This window comes from Rhinoderma darwinii, chromosome 3, assembly GCF_050947455.1.
Source record: "Rhinoderma darwinii isolate aRhiDar2 chromosome 3, aRhiDar2.hap1, whole genome shotgun sequence".
In the NCBI taxonomy this organism is placed as follows: domain Eukaryota; kingdom Metazoa; phylum Chordata; class Amphibia; order Anura; family Rhinodermatidae; genus Rhinoderma; species Rhinoderma darwinii.
Window position 1 is genome coordinate 219,561,244 of NC_134689.1, and position 16,928 is coordinate 219,578,171.

Consider the following 16,928-nt stretch of genomic DNA (forward strand, 5'->3'; position numbering starts at 1 on the left):
GCCAGGGACGGCATAGTTTAAAGCCCATGATATCACTGTCCATATATACAGGACCCAGGGCTCAGCGCTTAAAGTAGCGCTGTGTCCAGTGAGTTCGGGTGACATATCCGACTGTATGCTTATACAGAGGGATACGTCGGTGTCTTCCATCGGAGGTATACATCTGGACACCTCCTGACATATACCTCCAACGGAAGGAAAAAACATGATGTGAACAGGGCCTTATCTGAGTGTAATCACTTCACACAGAACAGTTTCATAGCATGCACTTTATTCAGTAAATGTTGTATAAACCAAGGACCGCTTTAAACACTGGCCCACATTAATTAATACTGTGTATCGTTAAGAATAGGTTTGGGCGTTTACAACACTAGAAGCAAATTTCAACTGTGGCAAAAAAAAACTGAAGTACATGCCATGCTCCAAATTTATTATGTGTTTTTAAGCGGTTTGTGAACCTTCCTAGACAGTCTTGTAAAGTGTCTAGAAAAAGGGTAGCGGCTAAGAGTTGTAAAATGTGCTAAATTATTAAGGGCGTGCACCATCTTTTGATTCAAAATCTTGATTTCAAGTACGTGAGTCAAGAGGTCGAATAAGGAAAGGTTTTGAGAAATTCTAGAATAATGCATCAAATTGATCATAATTTTCGTCATTGTGATAAATTTTCCGCAATTTCTGCCTGTCTGGAATAGTTTTATCATGTTTGACTTTAGGACAGAGTTTATAAATATGTTAGAAAAATGCCTCTAGGTGCTTGATAAATATACCAAATTTTCTACCTCACATGCACCAGGTCGTAATGGTTTTGGAATATTTTAATATTTTGAGACCATCCCTACAAAATAAAGACTATTCAGTTTGGGCCACTTTCTCAAGATGGTTTTCGAAACTAGTAGAAAGAAGGTGCTGACCCTGATGTGGCATATGCCATTTTTTTTCTCTCACACTTTGCAGTTTTTCTGATGCATTTACTTTAATAAATGTCCTCCATTGTTCCAAATTTGTACTACAGAAAGAACTGACACATGAACTCCGGTGTCCATTACGATTAGGGCTCATTCAGACGAGCGTATTCCGGGTCCGTGCGCTGTCCGTTGAAATAACTGACAGCACACGGACCCATGCAAGTCAATAGGGCTATTCAGACATGCGGGATTTTTCACGCAGCGTGTATCCGTTGCGTAAAACTCACTGCATGTCCTATATTGGTCAGTTTTCGCAGACCTTGTCGCCCATTGAAGTCTATGGGTGTGTGAAAAACACAATCAGCACACGGACAACATCCGTGTTTCACACATCAGTTGCTAAAGACATGTAGAGAATTTTTATTGATTTTTTTAAAGGAAGTGCTTGCTGAAAAGAAGCCGTGTGAACACACCCTAACAAGTGAAGACCCGGCCATAGATCTATATTTTTTTTTCTGTGGACGCGTTTGTTATGTCATTGCAGCGGCCAAACCACAATTGTAGCAGACACTGACAAAGCCAAGAAATGATCAGTAACTGCGCATGCGCCTCTATTACTCCTCGTCCCCACCTCTTTCTGAGGTGCCGTTTCTCTCCCTTCTACCTAGTACAGCGTTGATGACGTCACGCACTACGTCGCTTCTTTTCACTTCGCTGTTACACCAAACTTGACCAGCAGGTGTCAGGCTCCCCCCTCCGTGTCCAAGTCATTCTCTCCTGTTTACCATTGACCCTAAAAGAAAAAAAAGGAGAAAGCAAAACACAGAGAAAGAGAGAGAGGGCCCTGTCTGCGGCTCTCAGTCCTCTGGGGCTCCTCGTATGTATTATTACCGGCACCTTAGGACACTGTGGGGAAATGATCAACGCCTCATGGGAAGTCCTTGGGATTACCATCTGATTTCTCTACATTTTTCTGAGTGCATTCCTCTTGGAAACCTGGAAAAACTTTACCTTCTCCCACCAGTTGGAAGTGAAAGCTCCCGCTCGCAGTTTCTTAGCCTGCTGTTCCCCGTGGCACACTCTAGCGGTTAACTTCCTTATTTTCTTCTGATATCCCCCTCCCCTTCCTTGTCACCGTCTTAATCTGTCTGATCTTTTTCCCTGTGCTTCTCGTTCTTCTCGTCACTGGCATTGCCTTCATCAACATAACACTGACTGTAGGAGAATGGAGTTTTCAGAGAGGAGACGGAGCAGGAAATCCCAGAGCTACAAGCTGGTGAATGAAGGTAAGTCAGCAGCAGCAGGCTGGCAGCTCTTGTGGGGGTTGTTGTCCTAGGCTGGGCACAGTATGGGCGCCGGTGACACCTGTCAGAGGTGGGCAGCACGGGGCTCATCTGTGACTGGCTGCGTCTACAGTAATACGGACGGCAGAACTGACACTGACTGCTATTGTTGTGATGTAAGAGGTTCTGCAGCAGCTGTGGTCTCGCTCGGTGTGTGGGCAGAAAGTGGGCTCTGCTGGTGACTGCCTAGTTGGGCCTCTGGTAGAAAAGCAGCCAGTGGCAGTTTGTTATGGTGTCCGCAGGGAGACACAATGAAAGACAAGCTGATGAATGAATAGGTCTGCAGAGGACAAAAGCTCTGGAGACCCCACAGAGAGGCAGACTTCATGACAGGATTGCTCCGGTCCAATACAGACCTCCCTCCATGTTTTCAGGATTCATTCTAGTCCTTTTTTCCTCGCTCTCATAGCAAGTGTCCACTTCTGTACCATGGAGACTATTCTATCCAGTGCCCTAGTCTATAAAAGTGTATATATATTGTATGTACATATACATGACTGTACAGTAGAAGGGAGGTGGGTGGTCTGTCTGCAGAGTTCAAGGCAGGTGAACGTGTCTGCACCTTCTAATAAATATAACCAGTCAGATGGTTTCTGTATCGTGCCATTATAACTCCCATAGGGGCTGTCACCCAGCTTTTCCAGGCCCCTGAATGGCAATTGTTCCTAGATATGCAGCGATGCATTTCCCACTCCCTTATCGTTACATGACTAGTCAGATCTGCCAGCAGGCTTGGAAAGCTGGGTGACCATTCATGTAACAGTGGCCACATTGGTTGTTGCACAGCTTTTCGGAACCTGTATTTTTTATTTTAGGGGAACTACTCTATAGTTACTGAAAAGTACACAGATATACATAGTGAGACTAGACTAGACATAGAATGTGTTTTTGATTGGAATAGCTGTAACCATCTTGCACTATTGTAGAGACTAAGCTGAGTATAGACAATAGATAGTTGCTGGTGGATGACGCAGATTTTCAGGATCTGCCAGCATTTTAAAGTGTATATATAGGAACGGCTTGAATTGATCAAAGCTAGTACAAAGCAAAAGTGGAATAGTTATCCATAGCCAATCAGATTCCACCTTTCATTTTGCGGAGGTCCTTTGCAAAATGAAAACAGAAAACTGATTGGTTGCCATGGACAACTACTCCACTTTTCCTTTGCACTAGTTTTGATAAATTTCCCCCCTTCTAGGGGAAACAAGAGTTTGATGGGTTGGATTTTAACCTGTTCAATCCTTTGTTCTCAACTGGCACCAGAGTTTTCTGCTGGCCGCTTACTTACCCCGTTGAAGTCCAAATGTGCGCACTTTGTCACTTGTACACGATCCTTTGCAGTATTAGGATTTTTTCTCACTATAGTTGCACCTTCATTGAGTTTAGTTATGGCTGGCATAACACTAAACAAACATGAGATTTGTCTGTAACTTGGGCTATGTGCACAAGCAGCAGATATTTTCCACTGTGGAAATGGCCTGATATCTGCTGCAAAATCCTCCTGCGTTACAGGGACACTGAGGAGATTTATCAAAACTGGTGCAATGGAAAGGTGGTGTAATTGCTCACCGCAGCCAATCAGGTTCAAGCTCTCATTTTTCAGAGGCCCTTTTGAAAATTAAAGAAGCAATATGATTGGTTGCCTTGGGCAACTACTCACGTTTTGGACATCTCCCCCAATTTGCCACCGATTTTGATGCAGATTTCACCCTTTGCGTGCCAAAATCTGTTGAATTTAAAATATGTAGCATTCTATGAAATCCACACAGATATTTCCACTGCATGTGGATGTGGTATTCTAAAATCCATCCCAATGCATTATATTGTACTTTGTTGCACAACAAAAGTCCGCAACCGATTTACCACGTGTACGCAGCTTTAACATTTGACTCCTACACCCCACAAGGAAGCAGGTATTTCCCCTAAAATACTAATAGGTGTTAGGCCCCCTGCACACAAAGCGTATATTTTGCGGATTTTTCCATCTGGATTTGTGAGTGGAAAATCCACAGTAGAAAATAGTTGCAGGTAAGTGGATGAGATTTAAAAAAAAAAAACAGAGCATGCTGGGAATTTTCAAATCGGCAGCATGCTCATACTTTTATAGATGTTTATTGCCGATTTTCACCCTTTTCAATGTAAAAGAAGTGAAAATCCGCAAGGAATCCGCTACGGTGTGTTTGTCTACACCTCTTCACCAATTTGTAGTTGTTCCAATTTCAGGTATCCAAAAGTTGTACCTATATTTATAGATTAGGGAATTACATTAACATCAATTTCCTAAAATACTTCTAACAACAGAACAGGAAAATCATATGCACTATTCCTGCTGTTGCTATGTGAATCTGTTCGCAGAATACAGGCTGCTGTTTACTGATCAGCAAAGTGGAGAATATCATTTTGAAGATTGCCATTTCGAGAATACACATGTCAGGGACTTGCATGCAGTTCCACTATGTAAAGGATAAGTGTAGGCCCCCAATACATGTCTATTAAATGTACACATGGATGGATGTTTATGTATATGAAGGCTAAGTAGGCGACCACAGACATCTTGCAGGAAACAAAAGTGAAAAATATCCAACTGAGCAGATCAGGCCTTACATCAGATCAGGCCTTACACCAGATCAGTCCTTACACCAGATCAGGCCTTACACCAGATCAGGCCTTACACCAGATCAGGCCTTACACCAGATCAGTCCTTACACCAGATCAGTCCTTACACCAGATCAGTCCTTACACCAGATCAGTCCTTACACCAGATCAGTCCTTACACCAGATCAGTCCACTGTGGGTGAAAAATATATACGTAATATTTTGTGCAATCTCCCTTTTGCTTTATCACCTCCTTGATCCGGTTTTGCTTTGAATCACTTGAGGGGAGATTTTTGTGGTACCACACACGAATAATGGTCTTCGTCAGTTTTATTTTTTTGGGTGGTCCTGTATCACAACTCCTCAAATAACATCCGTGTATTGGGTGGCCTCCATCATTCCTGAGATGAAACCAATGTGGCTAACTCCATTGTATGAGAAAAGCCAACACACCATGACTCCAAGGGCATGTTTTACTGCAAACACTCCATTCGCGTCTCTTCATCGGTGGAGACATTTCTTTTTTATTGCTTTGGTATTCTTCCGTTTTTGAGTATTCAATCCCATGGGACACCGTCTGCGCCGCACAGTACTCGCAGTTATGGCAACAGCAGTTGAGGCTTGCCATTCTGGTGCCAATGAAGTGTTTTTTAGCAGATTCTGGGCAAAATGTCTTCTCCAGTCACCACAGTCTTGGTCTTCTCTTCCTAACTATTTCTCAGTGCTCCCCTCTTGATTTAGGCGTTTTACACAACAGAATGAGAACACTCCTCCTTTTAGGTAATGCCTGTGTGACTGTAGCTCTCTGAATGCAAAACATGTATGACTTTTCTATTCCTGGTTGTTGTATCTGGTTTCTTTCTTTCTATTTCTGACAAACTTAGGCTGGGTTCACACCTGCGTCAGGCCAGTCCGTTGTTTTGTAACGCCAGAGGCGCAGGACAAAGGAATGCCGGAAGCAGCGGTGGCACCACGGACACCACCATTGACTTTAATGGGTTCCGTCGGCTTTCCATTAGGGTGTCAGTGGTTTTACCGGAAGCATATTGTTTCCAGTAATCTCGGCCGAATCTTATCCTCTGATGCAGATGTGAACAGAGCCTTAATGCACAGCTGCACGTGTAGAACAGAACCCACACTGGCGCAGGTTTCTAAAAATTGTCTTAAAGAAAAACTATACTTTACTGCACAGATTTCATTTTACCAGAGAAGTTTAACCGGTTCATGACTGGTCTGTTTTGAGCTTTTAGGACCAGACACAGTTTAGTCATTTTTAGCATGCCTTAGTTCAACTGCTATAACTTTTTTTTTTTTTTCTTATTTGTTGGGCTAGCGACGTGATTTTTGCAACGATTTGTTCGCAGACAATGCAGGTTTGCATTTTTTTTTAAATCTTTTTAGATCACTCGGGCAGCCAGCTAATGCCCACGCCGTAGATTTTACTATGGCACGGGTTTTAAGGACCTTGACCACCCACCGTATAGTTACCGTGGACGGTCAGGAACCAGTTAAGAAATTAAAGTTGAGCTCTCATAGCCTTTTTATATAATCTTTTCAAGGTTCCAGAGGAATTTAGATGTCAATTTGGGCAGATAGGCATAAACTATCCACACCGTTCTAAGATTTTTCACACCAGTGTATATATGTTAAATGCTTCCATGGAGGAAGTGAAACGTTGCTGTGTTGGGTGAATAAATTTCATTTTTTGCTATTGAGTGCTGCTTCTTTGCTCGATTTTTTTTTTTTTTTTTTTTTCCATATGTTAAATGTGTTATACACTTATGTAAATATATTTAACCCTACATTTTTGCTGTTTATGTCTATGGAACCATACAAATAGGGCTACAGCTTCTATAATGTGTAATGGTTTACAGTGGATAGTGGGGAAAAAAAGGCATAGGCCGGCCTCCAGGAAGTTGGACGCAGCAAAATTTCGGCGTGCAGATGTTACTTGCTGGCATTTCCCAATGAAATCGTTTTTTTCTGTATTGTTCACAGAACCCGCTAATGCTTATTCCTAGCTACACAGACTGTAGCTGAACATTAATATTTGCAGTGAATAGTATATACTTGCCATTGTTCACATTGCGGCTGTTACCTATGGTATATGTCATAGAAGTAGGTCCCATTCTAATCCAAGTAATGACAAAATACAATATTACTTAGTAACACTGGTAAATTATTAACGCTTTGTCCTTAGGTTTAGTAAACTATTGTTAGAAATAATTCATTTTAAACCCCTGTTTTAGCCGTTCCCTCTGGAGTGGGATTCTGTCTTTGTGATTTCAGTGTTATTTATCACCATTATATTATAGCTTAGACTTGTATTCCTAGTAAAAGGAAGTAGAAGTATATTGGTGAAACTTTTATAACTAAAGAATAGCTTTTCATCAGTTATTGGAAAATCGCCAATATACAATACCAACAGGAGACAGAGTGGCATGAAGCTTTTCCAGTAACACTTGCCACTTTGTTGTAGCATTCGACAGGTTCACAATGGTCGGCCCCACCAATTGGACATGGGTGGCATATCCTAGGGGGAGTTAAGGTTGTGTTGTGGGGGAATAGAATGTAACACTGTGTGAATTGCAAACATTTTTCATAAGAACCTATATCATACATCTGAATTATTGTCATATAGTGACTAAATAAATCTGCCATGATGGAAGAATAACTGCACCATGCACATGCACCATTCTTATTATGACTGAATAAAGACATTTCCCAAGAATATACGAAGCATTCATTGAAGGCAGAAAAACATAATAATTTTTAATTATTACTAAAATCCATAAATATCCTGGTAAAGTGAACAAATACATTTATAAACACAAAGTAAACCCACTAAAGTATTAAGCATCACCTGACCAGGGTATGTAAAGTCTCTCATATGGCTTCTACCGGTCTTCATCCAGACACACATTTGTCAATTTTGAATCAGGGAGGCCATCAATCAAATTGCCATTCAGGTAATTGCCTCCGATGAAAGCTTGTACCATGACAAGATAAGGGTGTGTTCACATCAGCATCACCCTAGCATAGTCCACTGTGCTATTGATTCCGCCAAAAAAACTAAAACGTTACGAAACGGAGACAAACGGAAACCGTTTGCAACAGAAGCATTAGCATTGAAATCAATGGTAATGCAAACGGAAGCTATGGTTTCCGTTTGCCTTTCCGTTCATGGGTTGGAAAGGTCTGACGGAGCCCATGAACGGAAGCCCAACGCAGATGTGAACTCCGCCTAATGGATCGATTTTGCAACAAAAGGATACCAATTTGTCCACCCATCAAGTGTAGCCAGCGCTTCGTTTTTTTCCTGGAGTTATCCATGCAATTGTTCTGCTAGCAATTGCTTCCACCAGTTATTAATAGCACAAGGCAAGAAGATAGACCAAACATAGATCAGTCCTATAGCAGGCACCACTGTTCATACACAAAATAAAGTACAGCCAGCACTGATCTTTAACCCCTTCCCTCTTTAGCCACTTTTGACCTTCCTGACCGAGCCTCATTTTTCAAATCTGACATGTGTCACTTTATGTGGTAATAACTCCGGAATGCTTTCACCTATCCAAGCGATTCTGAGACTGTTTTCTCGTGACACATTGGACTTTAAGTTACTGGCAAAATTTGCTCGATATGTTTAAAATAATTTAGTGAAAAATGGCAAAAATAAGCATTTTTCTCAATTTAAATGTATCTGCTTGTAAGACAGGCAGTTATACCACACAAAATTGTTGCTAATTAACATCCCCCATATGTCTACTTTAGATTGGTATCGTTTTTTGAACATCCTTTTATTTTTCTATGACATCACAAGGCTTAGAACTTTAGCAGCAATTTCTCACATTTTCAAGAAAATTTCAAAAGGCCATTTTTACAGGGGCCAGTTCAGTTGTGAAGTGGCTTTGAGGGCCTTATATATTAGAAACCCCGAAAAAGTCACCCCATTTTAAAAACTTCACCCCTCAAAGTATTCAAAACAGAATTTAGAAAATGTCTTAACACTTTACACATTTCACAGGAATTAAAGCAAAGTAGAGGTGAAATTTACAAATGTCATATTTTTTTGCAGAAATAAATTTTTAATACAATTTTTTTTATAACATAGAAGGTTTTACCAGAGAAATGCAACTCAATATTTGTTGCCCAGTTTCTGCAGTTTTAGGAAATATCCCACATGTGGCCCTAGCGTGCTACTGGACTGAAGCACCGGCCTCAGAAGCAAAGGAGCACCTAGTGGATTTTGGGGCCTTATTTTTGTTAGAATAAATTTTAGGCATCATGTCAGGTTTGAAGGGCTCTTGCGGTGCCAAAGCAGTCAAAATCCCCCAAAAGTGACCCCATCTGGGAAACTACACACCTCAAGGAAATTATCTAGGGGTACAGTGAGCATTTTGACCGCACAGGTTTTTTACAGAAATTATTGGAAGTAGGCCATGAAAATTAAAATCAAAATTTTTTCAAAGAAAATTTAGGTTTAGCGATTTTTTTTCTCATTTCCACAAGGACTAAAGGAGAAAAAGCACCGTAAAATTTGTAAAGCAATTTCTCCCGAGTAAAACAATACCCCACATGTGGTAATAAACGGCTGTTTGGACACACGGCAGGGCTTCGAAGGGATGGAGTGCCATTTGGCTTTTGGAGATCACATTTTGCAGGAATGGTTTGCGGAGGCCATGTCACATTTACGAAGTCCCTGAGGAGACAAAACAGTGGAAACCCCACACAAGTGACCCCATTTTGGAGACTACACCCATTGAGGAAATTATCTAGGGGTATAGTGAGCGATTTGACCCCACAGTTTTTTTGCAGAAATTATTGGAAGTAGGCCCTGAAAATAAAAATCTACATTTTTTCAAAGAAAATGTAGGTTTAGCTTATTTTTTCTCATTTCCACAAGGACTGAAGGAGAAAAAGCACCACAAAATTTGTAAAGCAATTTCTCCCGAGTAAAACAATGCCCCACATGTGGTAATAAACGGCTGTTTGGAGACACGGCGTGGCTTAGAAGGGAAAGAGCGCTATTTGGCTTTTGGAGATCACATTGAGCAGGAAAGGTTTGCGGAGGCCATGTCACATTTACAAAGCCCCTGAGGGGAAAAAACAATGAAAACGCCCAAAAAGTGACACCATTTAGGAAACTACACCTCTTGAGGAATTCATCTAGGGGTGTAGTGAGCATTTTGACCCCACAGATGTTTCATAGAATTTTTTAGAATTGGGCAGTGAAAATAAAAACAATCCTTTTTCTTCAATAAGACGTAGCTTTAGCTCAAATTTTTTCATTTTCGCAACAAATAAAGGAAAAAAAAAAGAACCCAACATTTGTAAAGCAATTTCTCCCGAGTACGGCAATACCCCATATGTGGTCATAAACTGCTGTTTGGGCACACGGCAGGGCTCAGAAGGGAAGGACCGCCATTTGGAGTGCAGATGTTGCTGGATTGGTTTCTGGGCGCCTGTGGGCCCAAAACAGTGGAAACCCCGCAGAAGTGACCCCATTTTGGAAACTACACCCCTCAATGCATTTACCTAGGGGTGTAGTAAGCATTTTAACCCTGCAGGTGATTGGCAGAAATTGGTGTGCACTCGATGTTGCAGAGTGAAAATGGGATTTTTTTCCATAGATGCGCCAATATGTGGTGCCCAGCTTGTGCCACCATAACAAGACAGCTCTCTAATTATTATGCTGGGTTTCCTGGTTTTAGAAACACCCTACATGTGGCCCTAATCTCTTGCCTGGACAGTCGACCAGGCTCAGGAGTGAAAACGTACCATGTAAAATTGAGGCCTAATTTGGCGATTTACAAAGTATTGGTTCACAACTGAGAAGTGACCCCATTATGGAAACTGCACCCCTCAAGGCATTTATTAAGGGGTGTAGTGAGCATTTTCACCCCACAGGTCTTTTCCATAAATGAATGCGCTGTGGATGGTGCAAATTCAAAATTTATATTTTTCCCTAGATATGCCATTCAGTGGCAAATATGTCGTTCCCAGCTTATGCCACTGGAGACACACACCCCAAAAATTGCTAAAAGGGTTCTCCCGGGTATGACGGTGCCATATATGTGGACGGAAACTGCTGTTTGGGGACGCTGTAGGGTTCAGATGGGAGGAAATGCCATTTGGCTTTTGGAGCGTGGATTTTGCTTGGTAGTAGATTTGTTTGGAGTCTTACTGGTGTTTCCGTTTATAATGTGGGGGTACATGTAAGCCGGGCAGAGTATATAAGGGGCATAGTCAGGTGGTATAATAATGGGGTAAATAAAAACAATAAAATGATCCGTAGATGTGTGTTACGCTGTGACACAATCCTTTCTGCACAGGCCGGTGTCGCACTGATAAATGGTGTCCTTTCTTATCCCCCTTTTTGGTCCACACTCCGCGCCTTTGCAGTTTGGGGAATTTTGCTGGGAAGTATTGTCCTGGTATAATACGGGCACCGTCGCTTCCAGCGGATATGTTTGGGCCCTCCCTTTCCTGGTTCCCTAATTTTAGGTCCTTGATAAATCGCCTCTTCAAACAGAAGAAATGTTCCCCTCGGGCACAACTGCATATTTTTTTATTTCCTGACTTATTGGAGCCATAACTAATTTTATTTTTCATAGACGTAGCGGTATGAGGGCTGGTTTGTTGCGGGACGAGCTGTAGTTATTATTGGTACCATTTTGGGGTACATGCAACTTTTTGATCACCTTTTATCCTATTTTTTGGGATGCCAGGTAAACAAAAAAAACTCAATTCTGGCACAGCTTTTTTCGTTTTTTTTATACAGCGTTCACCATGCGTTATAAATTACATGTTAACTTTATTCTGTGGGTCAGTACGATTCTGGCGATACCTAATTTATAGCACTTTTTCATGTTTTACAACTTTTTGCACAATAAAATTACTTTTGTAAAAAGAATGTATTTTTTCTGTCGCCAAGTTGTGAGAACCATAACATTTTAATTTTTTTGTCGACGGAGTTGTATGAGGGCTTGTTTTTTGCGGGACGAGCTATAGTTTTTATACTTACCATTTTTGGATACGTGCGACTTTTTGATCACTTTTTATTCAAATATTTGTAGGGCAAAGTGACCAAAAAACAGAAACTCTGGTAACGTTTTTTAAGTTTTTTTTTTTACGCCGTTCACTGCGTGCAATAAATAATATAATATTTTGATACCTCAGGTCGTTACGGTCATGGCGATACCAAATACATATGGTTTATTATTATTTTTCAATAATAAAGGACTTGATAAGAGTAAAAGGGGGATTGTGTTTTATTTGATTACTTGAAACTTTTATTGTTTTCAAACTTTTATTTTTTGCACTTTTTTTTTTTTTACACTTTTTTTTATACTTTTTTTACACTTTTTCTCAAGTCCCACTAGGGGACTTGAAGGTCCAATGGTCAGATTTTTTTTTTTTTCTAATGCATTGCACTACCTATGTAGTGCAATGTATTAGATCTGTCAGTCATTCACTGACAGCAAGCCGATTAGGCTTCGCCTCCCGGCGGGGCCTAAATCGGCTTCCGTAATGGCAGAGCAGGAGACCATTGTGTCTCCTGTTGCCATAACAGCAGTCGCCAGTCCTGATTGCCTGTCAGGGCTGGCGATCTGCTAGTAACCGCTACGATGCAGCAATCGCTTTCGATTGCTGCATCGAAGGGGTTAATGGCAGGGATCGGAGCTAGCTCCGGTTCCTGCCATTACAGGTGGATGTCAGCTGTACAGTACAGCTGACTTCCAGCGCTGATGACGCCGGATCAGCTCCTGACCCGGCGCCATCTTGCCGGCAGCTACGGAAGCCGATCAGGCTCCGCCGCCGGGCGGATCTTAACCGGCTTCGGTGCTAGGCAGACCGGGAGGCCAGTATTAGGCCTCCGGTTGCCATTGCAGCCACCGGAACCCCGGCAATTTCATTACTGGGGTTCCGATGAGCTGCAAACACCTTAAGTGCAGCGATTGCGTTTGAGCGCTGCACTTAAGGGGTTAATGGCGGGGATCGAAGCTAATTTCGGTCCCCGCCGTTACAGCCGGATGTCAGCTGTAAGATACAGCTGAGATCCGGTGATGGAAGGCACCGGCTCAGCTTCTGAGCCGGTCCCAAACATTCGGCGTATAGGTACGTCAAGATGCGGGAAGTCAATGCTTTCCATGACGTACCTATACGGCAAATGTCGGGAAGGGGTTAAAGGGAACCTGTCAGCCGTGTTGAGGCCTCAGATTTGCTGGCAGGGTGATATAGAGAGGAAAATGGAATTTTACATTTACCTTTTTTTCTCAGCAGGAGGGTAGAACTCTCCTCTTCATAATGCTCACAGTTCATGTCATTAGTTGCCCAGTGCATGGCCAGGTTCAGCATCGCTCAGCGTCTCGCGGTGTTACACTGGGTAAGTTAGTATCGTGATGAGGTCAAACACGTTATTTGCTTGGAAGGTTGCTTATTGGTTAATGCGTTTCATCGCAGTCGGGACTTTCTCATAGCCATCCTTTAGTAACATGCTCATTTGACTATCATTTATAGACCTGCAAGGGATCACCTTGGCCAATTCGGGCGTTTCTTACCCCATTACAATCCAATAAATTGCAAATATGTATCATACTTATTAAAATATTTAATGAGGACCTGTCACTAGCTCGTCGAAAGCGAACAAGTAGTGTTGCCTCACTGCCACTGTTTCCTGGACTCCCAAAAGTGCTTTAATTTTATTACTACGCCCCCCCCCCCCCGCCCCCCCCATTCCCGAGATATGGCCCCTGGTTGTTTTGGTGCCAAATATGGTAATGAATCACTCACTAGCCAAGAGGGTGTCCACACCAGCGATTCTCTTGAGGTGGAGCTACCTCACGTGACTTTCTTTAACTGGTGATATCTCTGGTTGTGTCACAGCTCGAATCTCATCTTTCATATGCCACCAGAACCACTGTTCTAGGTGGTCCGAAGGCCAATATATGGCTATTTGAATTGCTCCCCCTTCCCTTTAAGGGGTGTTAAAGGGGTTTCCCACGGACACTACATTTTTGGGGCGAGCCGTTCACAAGCACTGAGGAATAGCATGAACATGAACAAAATGGGGCGGGCATTGAGGCATAAGTAAAAAATTAACTTGACTGGGATTGAGGAGGCTGTGGAACAATAGGATGCCTCAAACCCGGGACTTGTGACGTATACCCTGGTTTGAGGCATCCTATTGGTCCACAGCCTCCTCAATGCCTGCGCCGTTCATTCTCTGTTTATGCTTCAATGCCGGCACCATTGTCTTCACGAGCATGCTATTCCTCCGTGCTCGTGCGCTGCCCATCCCAGGAAAAAAATTTGGGGAGTGCAGAGCACAAGCACTGAGGAATAGCATGAACGAGAAGAAAATTGTGGCGGCATTGAAGCATAAGCAATGAATGAACGAGGCGGGCATTGAGGATGCTGTGGACCAATAGGATGACTCAAACCCGGGACTTCTGACGTATACTCGGGTTTGAGGCATCCTATTGGTCCACAGCCTCCTCCGTGCCCGCGCTGTTCATTCTTTCCTTATGCTTCAATGCCAGACCTGTGTCGATACTCAATGAGGTATCGACACAGGTCTGTCTGCATAATAACGCTCGTGCACGAGTGTGTGTGTGGAAGCAAAAAGACACTAGGATGAAAAGCAGAACTTCCAGCCAGCCACAGGTAGGGGGAATAGGAACAAATGTGTTCTGATTTTTGACAGCATGCATATTAGGAAGTTTATTTAATTTTGACATCGAGTACTAGTACAAACATTTTGTATCCCTGGAAAACCCCTTTAAGCAGCTTCATGCAGCGTCCAAGGCTGTGAGTTAGCTCCACCTGAGGGGTATCGCTGGTGTTGACGCCCACTTGGCTAGTAAGCGATTTATTACCATATTTTGCACCAAAACAACCGGGGTCAATATCTCGGGAGGGCGTAGAAATATAATAAAAGCACCGCTGGAGTCCAGGAGACAGTGGTAGTAAGGTGAGACTGCTGGTTCACTATCTATGACCTAATGACAGGTCCTCATTAAGAACAGTTTTAGTTATCACAAATAATATAGAGCGTTGTTCCACCGTTATCTGGATGACAGGTGTCCCCCCACTTACAAACAATAATAACAAACGTAAATAAAACTAAATATAAAGAAAACAATAATTGGAGATGGTTAGACAATACTAATATATTCACCAATTCAGGACAATTTTATATTGTTGTCGGGGATGGCCCTCGAATGCAGCGAGTCGGTTGGTCATGCTGGTATATAGACATTCCAACCGGGTCCCCACCGTCCAAGGCCATCAGAGCATATTAAGCCCCGTACTATTTATTTAGCCCCACAAAGGGAAAAATATCCAGGTTATCAATCTACATAGTTTATTATCCAAAGGGAGGAGGGGATATATAGACACCAAGATTGGTAACTGGCGACACTGATATACACCACTTCCATCTGTGTCCCCACCTTCCGGAGCCACCCAATCTGCTTAAAGGAATATATGGAACTTAATCTTGGTATTTAACCCCTTGGGTGACAATGTATCCAAGATGAAAAACCTCATGGTTTCCTTTTGTTTAAGGAGTCCATGTCTATCACCTCCCCTTCTATCCTCTGTTAGCTGATGTATACTCCTAAATCGAAGACCAGGCGGGGATTGTACGTGTTGGATTTTAAAATGGGCCACTAGTGGGTTTTTAATTTCCCCTTTTCTTATGTCCGCTATGTGTTAAGTTCAGGTAGACAACCAAGCTTGATCGACGGCATTCACATTAAGCTTATAATAACTGTTTTGTAGCAGTGATTTTTCAGCCTGATCTTTGTATCCTTTGAACAGAAGTAATTTCATTAAAGGCTATGTACACCTTTGAAAACTTTTTTTCTTTTTTTTACTATACACTACCGTTCAAAAGTTTGGGGTCACCCAGACAATTTTGTGTTTTTCCATGAAAACTCACACTTATATTTATCAAATGAGTTGCAAAATGACTAGAAAATATAGTCAAGACATTGACAAGGTTAGAAATAATGATTTTTATTTGAAATAATAATTTTCTCCTTCAAACTTTGCTTTCGTCTTGGAATGCTCCATTTGCAGCAATTACAGTATTGCAGACCTTTGGCATTCTAGCTGTTAATTTGCTGAGGTAATCGGGAGAAATTTCACCCCATGCTTCCAGAAGCCCCTCCCACAAGTTGGATTGGCTTGATGGGCACTTCTTGCGTACCATACGGTCAAGCTGCTCCCACAACAGCTCTATGGGGTTGAGATCTGGTGACTGCGCTGGCCACTCCATTACAGATAGGTATACCAGCTGCCTGTTTCTTCCCTAAATAGTTCTTGCATAATTTGGAGGTGTGCTTTGGGTCATTGTCCTGTTGTGGGATGAAATTGGCTCCAATCAAGCGCTGTCCACAGGGTATGGCATGGCGTTGCAAAATGGAGTGATAGCCTTTCTTATTCAAAATCCCTTTTACCTTGTACAAATCTCCCACTTTACCAGCACCAAAGCAACCCCAGACCATCACATTACCTCCACCATGCTTGACAGATGGCGTCAGGCACTCTTCCAGCATCTTTTCAGTTGTTCTGCGTCTCACAAACGTTCTTCTGTGTGATCCAAACACCTCAAACTTCGATTTGTCTGTCCATAACACTTTTCTCCAATCTTCCTCTGTCCAATGTCTGTGTGTTTTTGCCCATATTAATCTTTTCCTTTTATTAGCCAGTCTCCGATATGGCTTTTTCTTTGCCACTCTGCCCTGAAGGCCAGCATCCCGGAGTCGCCTCTTCACTGTAGACGATGACACTGGCGTTTTGCGGGTACTATTTAATGAAGCTGCCAGTTGAGGACCTGTGAGGCGTCTATTTCTCAAACTAGAGACTCTAATGTACTTGTCTTGTTGCTCAGTTGTGCAGCGGGGCCTCCCACTTCTCTGTCTACTCTGGTTAGAGCCTGTTTGTGCTGTCCTCTGAAGGGAGTAGTACACACCGTTGTAGGAAATCTTCAGTTTCTTGGCAATTTCTCGCATGGAATAGCCTTCATTTCTAAGAACAAGAATAGACTATCGAGTTTCACATGAAAGCTCTCATT

At 42.4% G+C, this 16,928-nt stretch overlaps 1 protein-coding gene across 1 annotated transcript in view; it reads left to right on the forward strand.

Moving 5' to 3' along the window:
• The first annotated feature begins 1,596 nt into the window (after positions 1-1,596).
• The window catches only part of BEND7 (BEN domain containing 7), a 75,964-nt gene continuing 60,632 nt past the window's right edge, over positions 1,597-16,928 (forward strand). The window contains exons 1-2 of the mRNA XM_075857395.1: positions 1,597-1,782; positions 2,127-2,191. Of these exons, the coding sequence (XP_075713510.1) occupies positions 2,131-2,191 (61 nt within the window). The 5' untranslated portion in view covers positions 1,597-1,782; positions 2,127-2,130. The remainder of the gene's footprint in view (positions 1,783-2,126; positions 2,192-16,928) is intronic.